The sequence below is a fragment of the Cucurbita maxima genome, unplaced genomic scaffold (genome assembly GCF_002738345.1).
Source record: "Cucurbita maxima cultivar Rimu unplaced genomic scaffold, Cmax_1.0 Cma_Scf00001, whole genome shotgun sequence".
NCBI lineage: Eukaryota > Viridiplantae > Streptophyta > Magnoliopsida > Cucurbitales > Cucurbitaceae > Cucurbita > Cucurbita maxima.
In genome coordinates this window covers 3,999,113-4,012,521 of record NW_019272017.1, presented here as the reverse complement: position 1 = coordinate 4,012,521, position 13,409 = coordinate 3,999,113, and the positions used below count along the sequence as shown (strand labels likewise).

The 13,409-nt window shown below is 34.9% G+C and overlaps 2 protein-coding genes and 1 long non-coding RNA gene across 5 annotated transcripts; 2 read left to right on the top strand and 1 right to left on the bottom strand.

Annotated features, from left to right (window-relative positions):
• Positions 1-82: 82 nt before the first annotated feature.
• On the top strand, positions 83-4,400 carry LOC111479205 (protein RTF1 homolog). Of its 2 annotated transcripts, none has more exons than XM_023123762.1 (2): positions 83-260; positions 1,966-4,400. In XM_023123762.1, the coding sequence occupies exon 2, from the start codon at positions 2,018-2,020 to the stop codon at positions 3,992-3,994; it is 1,977 nt and encodes a 658-aa protein (XP_022979530.1). In that variant the 5' UTR covers positions 83-260; positions 1,966-2,017; the 3' UTR covers positions 3,995-4,400. The 2 variants fall into 2 exon arrangements, with proteins under 2 accessions (XP_022979530.1, XP_022979538.1); XM_023123770.1 differs by lacking the exon at positions 83-260 and adding an exon at positions 1,087-1,858.
• Positions 4,401-4,843: 443 nt separating this feature from the next.
• On the top strand, positions 4,844-7,154 carry LOC111481786 (protein AE7-like 1). Of its 2 annotated transcripts, none has more exons than XM_023127392.1 (5): positions 4,844-5,022; positions 5,260-5,365; positions 5,528-5,627; positions 6,594-6,639; positions 6,867-6,944. In XM_023127392.1, exons 1-5 carry the CDS (start codon positions 4,911-4,913, stop codon positions 6,884-6,886), a joined length of 384 nt encoding a protein of 127 aa, XP_022983160.1. In that variant the 5' UTR covers positions 4,844-4,910; the 3' UTR covers positions 6,887-6,944. The 2 variants fall into 2 exon arrangements, with proteins under 2 accessions (XP_022983160.1, XP_022983151.1); XM_023127383.1 differs by having other exon boundaries at positions 4,849-5,022; positions 6,872-7,154.
• Positions 7,155-7,319: 165 nt separating this feature from the next.
• Positions 7,320-9,283, bottom strand: LOC111482173. The gene is made up of 2 exons (XR_002718144.1): positions 8,301-9,283; positions 7,320-7,917 (listed from the first exon to the last, which is right to left on the bottom strand). It is a non-coding gene; the product is annotated as an uncharacterized LOC111482173 (long non-coding RNA).
• Between the last annotated feature and the right edge of the window lie 4,126 nt (positions 9,284-13,409).

Here is a 13,409-nt window from a genome sequence, read left to right as displayed (position 1 = left end):
TAAATTATAAAGATAAAATTCTAATTTTTGTAAACTGTAGGGACTAATTTGTAATTTAACTTAAAGCAATCCTAAGCTCAGTGTCCTGAATAGACAGACTTCCGAGTTTCCACGGTATCCCGAGATTCTCCTGAAAACCCTCGTCTCTTCTCCATCGTACTTGGGGCAGTAACAGGTAACTGCAAATCTTCGCTCAATCGCCCTCCATCATCAGCGCTTTACTTGTAGCTCAACGGTTGAAGGTCAAGCGCTCTTTCAAGGTAATTCAATATCTCGTGTTTTCTTTCATTATCTTGCAGTATTTTATGGTTCAAATACCTCCATGCCTTGGTCACACTTTCCTTTGGTCTCTCATGGCGGTTGTACAGCCCTAGATTTCTGTCTTAAGGTGTTCTTGATTTCTATTTCGAGGTTTTTTCTTGGTTGACTCTCCTTGAGTTTTCGAAGATAGTCATGGCAGTCTTATAGCTCTAAATATTGAGGATTTTCTTTTTTAAATTTTAACTTCTAGGCTTAACTTGTGAGGTGCCCTAAGTTTGATTTGTGTGAACATGGCTCTCGATCTTGCTCTGTGTGTGTTTGTGTGTGTGGCTATGTTCTGCTGTACTCTGCTGTATGTTTAAAGTTTTTATATTTTCTTGTTTGGGACCGTGGTTTTGGTTGCTATACTCTGGGCAAATATGGTTTCTGTCGATTTTATTGTTAATAGTAAATTGATGAAGCTTTGAGACTTGTAATGGATGCAATATTGATTGTGTTTTGGGGAGGCATTAATTTATAAATTTTAAACTACGCAAAAATTAGCTTTCAAAGTGATAATTTTACAGGTCTCGGACATATTTTACAAACCCTTGACCTGAGTTGGGACCCGACTCAACCCAAACCCATGAATCTTGTTGGGGTTAAGTTGGAGGCTTTATAACTCCTGCTGATGGTTTCATGAGATAAAACTCGTATTCATTTAATATCTTTTTTCTTTAATCTAATCTTAGTTCTATACCCACTGCTATCATATGGCTTTTGTTAGGATGAACAAGGAAAAATTAGGGATAAAGTGAGCGATTAAGCAGGGCTTCGTGATACAAATTTTGGGTGCAACACCATGCTCTCGTGAGAAAATATTTAAACTGTCAAGGGATAGGGGAAGGAAACCAAGGCGATGAATCTATTTTCCCCCCTTATGCTATGGTTATGACTGTGAGAGGTTGGGGGCCTAGTGATGGATGTTGGTGCTGTCTTTTTTACCTCTTGTGGAATTTGATGACTGAAGACGCATTGACTGCCTAAGAGTTGTGGAAAATTATAATATTATGTTCACCATTCGTGAGGATGATGTGATACTTGAATCTTTAGGGATGGATGAGTAATGTTCGCCATCTAAGGCAATAGTATGAGTTAGTTCATTAAAACAAGTGGTAGGAGTAACTTGTTGAGGTAGCTATTGTAGTCAGTTATTAGTGGCAACTATGAGTATGAAAGAGAAGTTTGTTATATTAGCCTTGGCAGGAAGTTATAGTTACAAACATAGTAAGGTGGTGAGAAATTTGGGAGATTTTGAGATTAGTTTGTGGTAGAGAGATATCCTCGTAACTTAAAGAACCTATGTTCCGACTCAGCCCAACTATTGTGCTGCTCTAGTTCTTCGTCAATTGATTTAGGACTATTCATTGAATTTTTACTTGAGTAATCTTGAGGAGGGGGAGAACTTCTCGTAACTGCTGATGAAATTCTACTGCCAATCTCTTAATGAGTTGTTCAGCTTCCAGTTGTAAATTACACTTTCTCAGTTTTTTTGGGGGTAGTATGTGTTTCATGGAGATGTGGAGGGTGGCTTGTGTTTCCTTCGAACATCTTGATGGTATTATTTTATAGCATTCCCTGGTTTGCAAGGTGTTAAATATGGATTTTGACTACTAAAGAATAGCACGAATTTGAGCCTTATGAATAGTTTTTCTACTTTTTCAGGACAGGAGGGCAAGTTACAGAAGTCACAGATTTTGGTGTCAGAGGCTGTGATATGGCAGATCTAGAAAATTTACTTCTGGAGGCTGCTGGAAGAACTAATGCAGCAGGGAGGAATCGACACTCTCATCCACCATCTCGAAGACAGCGTGAGGGTTCATATTCTGATGCTGGAAGTGACTCTAGGGATGATGACTCAGATGATGATCGTGGTTATGCTAGCAGGAAGCCTTCTGGATCTCAGGTTCCTCTGAAGAAGAGGCTAGATCCTGCTGAAAGAGATGATGATGCGGGCAGCCAAGAAGAAGGGGACAATGAAGATGTTGGTTCAGATCGTGAGGGTGACAGCAGTAATGAATCTGACGTTGGGGATGATCTTTATAAAGATGATGATGACAGGCGCAAGCTTGCTGGTATGTCTGAACTTCAAAGGGAGATGATTCTTTCAGACAGAGCGTCAAAGAAGAATGATAAGCATTTATATGAAAGCTTAAGAGCTAAGAAGGATAAAGGGAAGACTGCTCCATCTCGGAAAGAGACCTTACCTCTCCCATCATCGCGTATTAGATCGTCTGCTAGATCTGCTGATAGAGCCGCTGCAAAAGATGATGCTTTAAATGAATTGCGTGCAAAAAGGTTGAAACAGCAGGATCCAGAAGCTCATCGTAAATTGAGAGATGCATCTAGAGGGAACACTAATAATCGAAGGTTCTCACCGACAAAACGAAAGCCCTTCACTGCTCCTAGTTTGAGTAGCTCAAGTGAAAGTGAAAGTAGGTTTCAAAGTGAAGATGAAGAGTCTACAGGAGATGGCGGAATGGTTGACAGTGATGATGAAAGATCCATGTCTGGTTTAAAAGGGCCAACATTTGAGGATATCAAGGAAATTACTATTCGTAGATCAAAGCTTGCAAAATGGTTAATGGAACCATTCTTTGAGGAGTTGATAGTTGGGTGCTTTGTGAGAGTTGGAATCGGGAGATCAAGATCCGGGTCTATCTACCGGCTCTGCTTGGTGCGCAATGTTGATGCAACAGAACCTGATCGTCAGTATAAGCTAGAGAACAAAATCACACATAAATATCTTAATGTTATTTGGGGAAACGAAAGTTCTGCTGCCAGGTGGCAGATGGCTATGGTATCGGACTCTGCACCACTTGAGGATGAATATAAACAGTGGCTTAAGGAGGTAGAGCGAACTAATGGTCGGATGCTGAGCAGGCAGGATGTATTGGAAAAGAAGGAAGCTATACAGAAAGCCAACAACTTTGTCTACTCAGCGGCCACAGTGAAGCAGATGTTGCGAGACAAAAAATCTGCTTCATCAAGGCCATTAAATATTGCAGCTGAGAAGGACCGGCTGAGGAGAGAGATGGACGTAGCACTAAGCAAAAATGATGAATCTGAGGTTGAGAGGATCAAGGCAAGGCTGCAGCAATTAGAGGCATCCAGGAGGTTGCAGATGAAAGATACCAAGGCAATTAGGTTAGTTGAGATGAACAGGAAGAACAGGGTGGAGAACTTCAAAAATGCATCAGAACTAAGACCCTTGAAAGACTTGAAAGCTGGAGAGGCCGGTTACGATCCCTTCTCAAGGAGATGGACCAGGTCAAGGAATTACTATGTTGGAAACGCTGGTGAAGCCAATGGGGCTGCGGAAGCAGGTGGCAACAGTGATAACGCAATGCCTGCATCAGAGACTAACAGAACAGGATCTGGTCGGACTGCAGAAGCTGGCATGGCAGCTACAGCAGCGGCTTTGGAAGCTGCTGCTGGGGCTGGAAAGTTGGTTGATACTAATGCTCCTGTAGATGGAGGTACAGAATCAAACTCGCTGCACAACTTTGAGCTGCCTATATCATTGGCTGTGCTTCAGAAATTTGGTGGACCCATGGGAGCTCAGGCTGGGTTCTTAGCAAGGAAACAGCAGATAGAAGCCACAGTTGGACGTCAAGTCCCTGAGAACGATGGGAGGCGGCATGCACTGACACTGACTGTTAGTGACTACAAGAGAAGAAGAGGGCTTCTTTGAAACTCGATGGCTGCAACTAAATAGTACTGCATTCGATATTACTGCTCCGACATAGCGTGTTCTGGTCTTCGATGATTTGCCATATAAGCAATTATCAAGTTGGTAAGGTAACTGTTAGAAGCGCCCTTAATTTGAACAAGAAATGCTTCCTGATTGTGGTAAATCTTTAGAGCCTGTAAGAAATCCGTGTAGTTCTGATTAATTTTGCCTCATTACCACTGCTGTTGCCCCTTGTGTTCATTGATTTGCCAGGTCTGAAACAGTTGAGAGTCGTCTATGGTTCGAGTTTTCTTTTGTGTATGTTTCAAGATTTCTAAGTGAAGATTAAATCCATCCAGTCACGATGAAAACTCCTGTTACTTCTTAGGGTTATTTATACATGATTTTCAGAATTGTTTTGCCTTACTTTCTACCATTCGAGCTCGGATCTTGTGTATGAGTTTTCGTCTTTTGTCTTAATTTTAACCAAACATGTTTAAAAGTGTCTTATGAGTTTTGGAATTTGAAACATGTTTCTTATTTCTCATATTTGTTTATAGAAAATATTAATGAAATTGTTCTTCTCATCACCCCACTGGGTCCGCTTTCCATTTTGAAAATGAGTACTGATAAATAAAAATTGCTAAAAAAAAAAAAAAAAAACATTATCCCTGAACTTAAATTAATAGGAGGATTTGGATTTGTAAGAAGCAAGAAGAAGCAATGGGCGGCTAAATTATTAGCCTTTTTCTGAACCTTCATTGACCGTTCTGTCACCAATTAATTAAACCCAAGATTCCAACAAATCATTATACGTGCTTCTCTCCTACTGGACCGTGATGCGTTCTTCCGCGGTGACCAATGTGTTTACGCCCTTTAAACCATTTTAGACTCGTAATTAAAAGTTCGCACAGTCACGGACACAGGAAGAAGAAGGATGACGCTGGGGCTGATCAATGCGAACCCCGTGGTTCACGCCAAGAAAGAGCGGATCGCTCGCTCCGAGGATCTCCATGGTGACGACTCCGTTGATCCTCTCGAAATCTATGATATCCTTTTCTCAGTTGTTTGTGTTTTGACCGATTTTCAATTCTTCATTTATTTTCTTTTTAGGTCAAATTTCAAGCTGAATTCTAATTAGAAAATTAGTTTTTTTCGCAAGTTCTTAGTGACCGAATGGATAGTTTTTGCTTATTTTGAGGAAATTGGCTTTTCTCGTTTCTCGTGGAATTTGTTACTTGATAGTAAATTTGCTAACTTATTATCCTTGACTCGAATTTTGACACATTTCGTGAGGGATATTAGAGATCCGGAACATCCGTATTCGTTAGAGCAGCTAAGTGTTCTCTCGGAGGAATCGATCACCGTCGATGACAAGCTAGGGCGTATCCTGTAAGCAGAGTCGAAGCAACTCCGCTTATTCTTCCTCATTGATTTTGAGAAACAATTTGAAATGATTGATTTATAATTATATGCTCTAACAAACACATTATCAAGATTCATACTCTAGCAAAGTATCCTAAATCCTCTACTGAATTAGTGTTTATTATATAGGATAACCTTCACTCCGACTATCCAGCATTGTAGCATGGCAACAGTGATTGGTCTCTGTCTGCGGGTGAAACTTAAACATTTCTTTCCCCCAAATTACAAGGTCAGTGTACTTTCCTTTCCTTTGAAATAGTCCTGAAATGTTGGGAGTACTGTTTGTTCGATTTCAGTTCTCCACTATACTTGTTACAATCACCAGATGCCGATGAAATTTGTGATTTGTGGCTGGGTATTAAATTAATTTTGGAGAAGTTTGTAGATTCTTGAAGCAAACGATCATGATAATAGTGCGTTGGCTGTATTTTTAAGATATTGTCTGGGGAATATTTTGATAAACTGTTTTTTTTAATTGTTTTTCTTACTGGATCGTACTTAATCGGTAATCATTTACAAAATTAAGGAAGAACTTAGAGAACAGAAAATTTAACTTTTTCAAAAAAAAAAAAAAAAAAAAAAAAAAAAAAAAAAAAAAAAAAAAAAACTACCCACCTATTTTAGTTTAAAGAATATTTTGGAAACAAATTAATTTTGAAAACAATTTCCTGGTGTTCTGTTCTTGTAGGCAAACAAACTTCTTTTCTAATTATTTTTAATTTTAAAACTTATTTGGAAAGAATGTCTCTTTATCTTGCTTTTCTTTCAAGTTATACCTTAAAATATTTTTTATGAACAATTAATTTATAAAATATAATGGAAAAAATATGCTATTATGTTTATTTTTTGTTTCTGCAATGTACGATCTCAAATCTCATAAAAAAAATTCTAAAAACACAACCTTTGTATATATAGGATTTTAATGTTATATTTGAATTTTGTTAAATGTTCATTTAATGTTATATTTGAGTATATGATGGAAATAGACTGAATAAATTTATTAAACCTACTCCCGCAAATGCACCATCATCGGAAAGATTTCCAGGAGTATGGAAATATGATACTTATTCCATTTGAATCTTGTCTTCTTGAAATAGCCTTAGGGATTCTAATAACCTTGAAAATCACAACTCAAACAATTTTGAATCTGCCTCGAGTTTAGGTCGTCCACTAAGTCTGGTTATGGATTTTGCAGGTTGACATCAAAGTATTTCCAGGATCCCACGCTAATGAAGAATCAGGTGAGATTAAGACATTCTGTTTTAATAGATCAATATACCCCTTGGAGAAAAAAACCATGAAATCAAAGATTGAACTCTATGAAAAAGAAGAAAAAATGACAAAAGGACTATTAAATGTATAGGTTACTCTGTTTTTAATATCCTTTTAGTTACCACTTGCGGATGCTAATGCAGAATGTTTTCCTCTTTAAATTTGTCTTTGTTTTGTTTTCTTGTTTGGGAAAAAGAGCAGTTAATAAGCAACTAAACGATAAAGAAAGAGTGGCAGCTGCAATGGAAAATCCAAATTTGCGTCAGCTTGTAGATGAATGCCTGTATTCCAGCGAGCTCTGAACAAATTATATATCAACGTACAGAGAGCAAAAAGGTAGTCTGTGAATGTAATATAGAAATATTAATATATGAGATTTTATTTACTTTTGTATTGGACCCTTCATCGGCTTCCAGCCTTGGATATTTCTGTTGGTTCTACAAAATATCTCTAAATTCGAGAGTTGATTTTAATTGTGTCCTTAGATTACTTAACCCTTAAATTTGGAAATTGTGACTAATGTGTGTGGATGAAGTCGTAAATTAATGTGGCAACTTAAGAATAAAAATTGGTTGTGTGAATAATATTTTGTTTAAGATGAAAATGAAAATTCTAAAAATAAGAACCCTAAGAATCATATATATAAGTATTTTGTGTTAAAAAATACTATCAAATTGATAATATTTTTCTATAAATAAATAATATTTCTATTTTGTTTCGGCATGTAATTCCAACAAATTTAATACACTTATCATCGTGTCTTTATTCGAGGGTTTCTTTTTGGTGGTGAGCCGTCTCATTTTTGGGCTTCTTGTCTTATACCCAATTTATGTAGGGTCAAGGCCTATAGACTATATCCTCCCCTTCAAGGGACAGGACAGGACTTGGGCTGATCCTTCGCTGTGTCAGACCTTTTGAGCATTGGGGTGAGTTTCCTAGTGGGTTTGTCTTCTTACAGCCTGCATTCTTACCTTCTCTCGAGCTGGACGTTTTTCCCTTGGTGGTGTGGTGATTTACCACACTCGATCTTAGATCGTGAGTTTTCTTGTTGTTCCAAGTTCTTTACCTTTGTTGTTGGAGTATTTACTCGAGTCTGCAAACTCAAATGCCATCTCCAATTATTTAATGGGTCTTTGGTAGAATGATGGAAAATGGGTGCTAAAATGCAAAAATCAAACAACATAGTACATAGCAAGCCATGAATCACTTACGGTGCGCCACGGGTCGAAGGAGGTCGGACTCCAAATCTGAACATGGGAAGATAAAAGGACAACTTAAGCGTATAGAAGAAGATCAATCTTGTCGGAGTTGTGGATATTAGAGAACTGCAGAGCCTGCTTCTAAGTTGGAATTTAAGATTCTGAGTTTTCAACATTTAAGACACACCAAAGTTTTTATTTTTATTCAATTAAAATTTAAAGCATATTGATTATCATCTACCTTTTCTTTTTCTGAAATACTAAGATTGAGAAGTTTTCCTTGGCATGAAAAATAATAATAAAATACATACGCACAACGAAAAGATGATTAACAAATATTCAATTCACTTTTCATTACACAAAATAGTCCAGATCTGGACGGATTCGAACCATCAACCTCTCAAATTCTAGGAAGAAATTGAGCGCTCTACCTCTTTGAGCTTACAGATCTACTATAGCGAGCACCCCCATTGGGAGTGTAGACTCTGAGAATAAAAATTTAATTCAAAATAACATTAAAATTTAATTATCGTGTAAACTCTGAGCTCTCCCATTTATTCAGATGAATTTCGAAGTTAAACACGATTATATTTAGAACCTAAAATGTTCCCAGAGACACTATCAAATTCTCCCCAACCACACATCAAAAACATATAAGGTATGTAAAATCAAAACAAGAAAGTAACATGCTAAATTCAAAACGGGGGTCCATATTAGTCTAGAGAGAATGAGATGATCTAGGGACAATGATATTTTTTGCCAAAATCGAAAAGCATAATTTTTTAAACAACGAAGAATCAGTAAGAGATGACTCCAAGTACGCTGTGAAAATATAATCACACCTCACTCCTAGTATGCAGTGAAATTATATAATTATCACACCTACAACAATAAAAACTTGATACTAAAAACTACCAGAGCATAGAGAATTCAATTACCAACAAAAAAAAAAGACTCAATTTTGTGAAAAATGCAACTTTTTTTACGAAGGGAAATACAAACAATAAATTTAACACCAACAGACGAAATTACCTTAGAAATAAAGTACAATACAAAAAAGTACAATTTAAAATATTTTTTTAAAAAGTAACATATTAAGAAGTTATTTATAAAGTTCCAATTAATACAACAAGTTTAAAACAATTCAAATTCGCAATTAAAAACCAGGCAGATGAACTTTCGTTTTGGGATCAATCGCCCTAGATGATAGTTTAGACCAGACGAAAAATCTAAAACTAATAAATCGGATGGAAATTAATACACGACGAATTCATTTTCCACATTAATACCCAACGGCGTTCGTAACAGAACACATTACATGAATCCTGGGGTCCTTCACAAGATTAAAAAAATAAAACCAAAAAGTACTTATGGTCTCGAAAAATAAATTAACAAGAAGCCTTTTGGAGAGAGTATTTCTCTATGAGAACCAAATCTAAAAACGAATTAGAAAGCCTAGTGGAAGCATAATCAGTAACAGTAAGACTCGACCGACAAATAGTAAAAGAACATTGCGACTGACAAATAGAAAAAGAATATTGTGACTGACAAATCTCAACACAAAATAGAGAATTTAAACAAACTCACGACATGCGCAGCAGAAATAAATATTATAAACAAGTTCCAAAATAACTTACAAAATAGTAGATTACTAGAGAGACGATGGATGAAAGTAAGATCCAAGAAGTACCAGCGGATGAGATGATGACAGGATTCACGATAAAGCCAAGCTGATTGTTGTGCCTCCATTGATCGCAAAATAATTCTTCAACTGCATGCACTCAAGTGCCGTTTAGACGCATCTTCATCACTATCTAACAATAAAATAGCTGGGAACACAATGACTAGTTCTGACAGTACGCAAACCGTAAAAAAAACCCACATTGGGTATACCCTAAAGATCAAATGTGATAACTATCTAATAACTAATACAGCAAATGTGACAACTATTACCCTAAAGATCAAGTACTACTAGTTAGCTAATGTAAGGGGAGAACAGAAAACCCAATTATATCACAACAATGTCGAAACATTGTTTTAGCTAGACAGAGTGGAAACTATAAAATGGAAGAAATACGAATGGGGAAGGAACATCGTCGTAATAACATTGTTTTGCTTGAATTCGATGAAACCCCACTATAGCAAAGACTGTCGTTGACAAATCCCCAAAATGCTTAATTATTATTGGTGCAAACATAAATAAAAATTTGATTATATAGGATGGATGGAAACAAGCGGATGCCAACCGGAAAATGCTACTGTTTTTAGAGATAAACAAGAATATTCAACAATGATAAAAAAAAATGAATGAAAGACTTCGTTCTTTTTTTACTACCATTTCACGATTGTTCTGAAATTCAAATTAAAAAATCGGTAGAGTACCTTTGCATGTCGCGAGTTCGATCAGGTCAAAGCCTATGACCAAAGAAGCGGTTCCGTCGGTTGAAGTTGCAGAAACGAACGGAGAGAAATAGAGAGCAAGAGGAAAACAGACCAGCGAGGGAAGACCCCGGGCAATCCCCGTGCGATCTTCCCTCAAAACGAAAACATGCTTTTTTTATTATGAATGGCCTGCCATGCAAGCGCACCTGTCATGGCAAAGGCCGGATGACAAAGAGCTACCAGAATTCATCCTCCTAAAAAAAAGAGGCTAAATCCCGATATCTTTTACATCCACAATCACTCATCTACTTTTTCTGATGCTTTCACAATTATGTACAAGATATAGGTTCCATCGAACAGTGGTCCACAGCTTTGCTACGTTGAACCGACGAACAGATCGGACGAAATCATCTTGACCCGCAGCAACCAACCGCCTCATCGTCCGAAAAAACGGAATCTCCAAGCACGACTCGAAGCGTTACTTGCTCCATAAACATCCCACGCCAAACCAAATTCCATACCTGTTCGAATAGCCCGAAACGGCTTTTGTTGCACAATAATAATCAAAGAAAATACCGAAATCAAGAATCAAACTCTGGATTGGCGCGTATAGGAAGGGTAATCCAACGATCGTCGCAGATACCAAACGAAGCCAACAAAAAGAACAACAGAACAATCCAAGAATCGCGATCAGAACATAAACAGAAAAGAAAAGAAACCAGATCTGATGCTTAACCTGTAAATAAGCAACCGACGACCATCACCGGAGGCGGAATCCGTAAGAAACCGCCATCAACGCGTAGATCACCACCAGATCTACCGATCTACAACCATCAGAACGGCGACAGAGAAGACGAAGGAGACAGATCTGCAAAACAAATAAACGTAGAAAATATAGGGTTTGCAATGGAGGAAGATGAAAGGCGGATGAGGATTTTATCCTTTTAAAGAGGGAGAAAATGAAATGGACGGCTAAGATTAGGAGCGGCAAAAATAATCGACGGATGATATTGAGTGACGTGGTTGAATTAATCAATATGGCAGAGCAATAAATGCGAAAAATACGTGGAAATTGGGTGGTTGGGAATTTCACACCTAATCAAAAGGAGCGATAAAATTTGAGCAAATAATATTATTATTTTATTTATATTATTTAATAAAATTTTGTTTTCACAATATTTTAAAAATATTTGTCAATGGAGACTTGTGGAAGCGCAGAGGCAGCCCTAAATTAAAGAACTCTTTTATAAAATATCTTAATGGTAGATTTGTAAATTTGATATATTGCTTTCACACATTAAAATTAATTAATATAATCTATTTTTATTTGATAATAAATGTAAATATGGAAACCTCAAATGCTTTTCAAGTTTAAATATATAATTAAAATCATATTAAAGTCGATATAAACATGAAGCACATGTACACTGTTGGTTTGAAATTATTATTATTTTTTTTTTTTTTGTTAGGAATGAAATGTGTTATTTTACCATAACAATAGATGTTTTAATTAATCTTACATTATAAAATTAATTAAAAAACAATAAATTAATTTATATAGTAATTTTGAAAATTATATCCCAGTTTCAAAATAGGTATTAAATAATATAAAATTTCAAATATTGTCGTTAAATTTATCAATATATTTTTATTTTATAAATTTTGTAGAATTATTGTTTTAGAATATTGTGATATACGTTGATACATGTTTTAATTCCTTACCATTTATTATGGTTTTATCCTTTAAAAAAACAAATAATCCAAAGAAACAAAACTAATTTTAAATTTTTTTCAAAACTTGACTTGGTAGAAAGTAGATAATGAAACAAATAAGCACGGAATATTTATATGTTTAATTTTAAAATAAAAATGAAAATTTACAGCCTCATTTAATAATTTATTATTATTATTTTATTTTTTTTTTGAAATTTGTATTTGTTTTCTTATCCTTTCTCTTCTTTGAGTAATAAATTTTAAATTGTAGCCAATTTTAAATAACAAAAACAAATTCTTAAAACCTATTTTTTTATGGTAAATTCTGTCATTTTTTAAGTACATAATTTTTTAAAAGCTAAACCTAATTTTTAAATTGTGATAATTACAAATATTAAAATTATTTTGAATCTGTACAATAATTTTATATTTATAGAATGGTTTTGTTCAAAATGATTAAAATTGCTAATTAATTAAATCAAAACTAAAAACATTATATATATATAAACTATGAAGACAACTGATTAAAGCATATTTAAGGAGAAAATTGAAATTTAAAATTTGAATGAAAAGTAATGCATAACAAAAGAAAATTAGATTTTAGCCCCTATAATTTCTAATATTATAATTAGCCACCATAGTTGACAATAAACAATTTGGGAATTTGGGAATGTGTTATAGAGTGTCATATAATCCATCTTTAGAGTCCATCCAAATATTTTAAATAAATTATTTAATTAATGGGCCTAACATGACTTACGCAACGACGTGGGCTTATAATTATATGTCTTGATTAAAAATAAACATTATTTATTCAGAAAAAGTTTATTGGTAATATCTTAGTATCATAACAATAACAATAATTAACATATTAATAATTCAAAATTTTATACTTCCACTTTCAAGTTTTATATATATATATATACATGTTGTGTTATCTTACATTGTCAAGTAAGACGTAAAGTACTCAATATTTATATACAAATATAGTTATTACGATTAATTATTCATTTAGATATAGTTTAATTTGTTAAAACATATATCATCGATCATAAAATTAAAAGTTTGAATCTTCACTTACGTATATTGATGAAAAATCTATTAAATTTGTAAGCTTTCCATCATTATGACTATAACTTAGCTCAATAGACTATCTCTAGATGTAGTACAAAATAATCATGGCGTATGAACGAGTTAAAATAGTTGTCTTGAGACAGAGACATGAACCTACATTCATGTTAAGAGGTTCGAAATTCATCATAATTAATTAAATTCGTATCTTTGTAAATTAATTTGCTTGTTCAAGATATTTTGATGTGATTATGATTATGTTGAACGTGCAATCCATCTTTATTTGTTTTTATTCTTTTTTATTTTAACAATACGTAAAAGATATATGATAACTTTTGATATTTTAGTCGATAAACGACATTATAATGTTTTAA

Bases quoted from the DNA above. Each gene is read 5' to 3' on its own strand.
- LOC111479205 (XM_023123762.1), top strand. From the start codon at position 2,018: ATGGCAGATCTAGAAAATTTACTTCTGGAGGCTGCTGGAAGAACTAAT.
- LOC111481786 (XM_023127383.1), top strand. From the start codon at position 4,911: ATGACGCTGGGGCTGATCAATGCGAACCCCGTGGTTCACGCCAAGAAA. The intron at 5,023-5,259 runs ATATCCTTTTCT...GAATTTTGACAC, and splicing joins TGATCCTCTCGAAATCTATG to ATTTCGTGAGGGATATTAGA. The intron at 5,366-5,527 runs GTAAGCAGAGTC...TTTATTATATAG, and splicing joins GACAAGCTAGGGCGTATCCT to GATAACCTTCACTCCGACTA.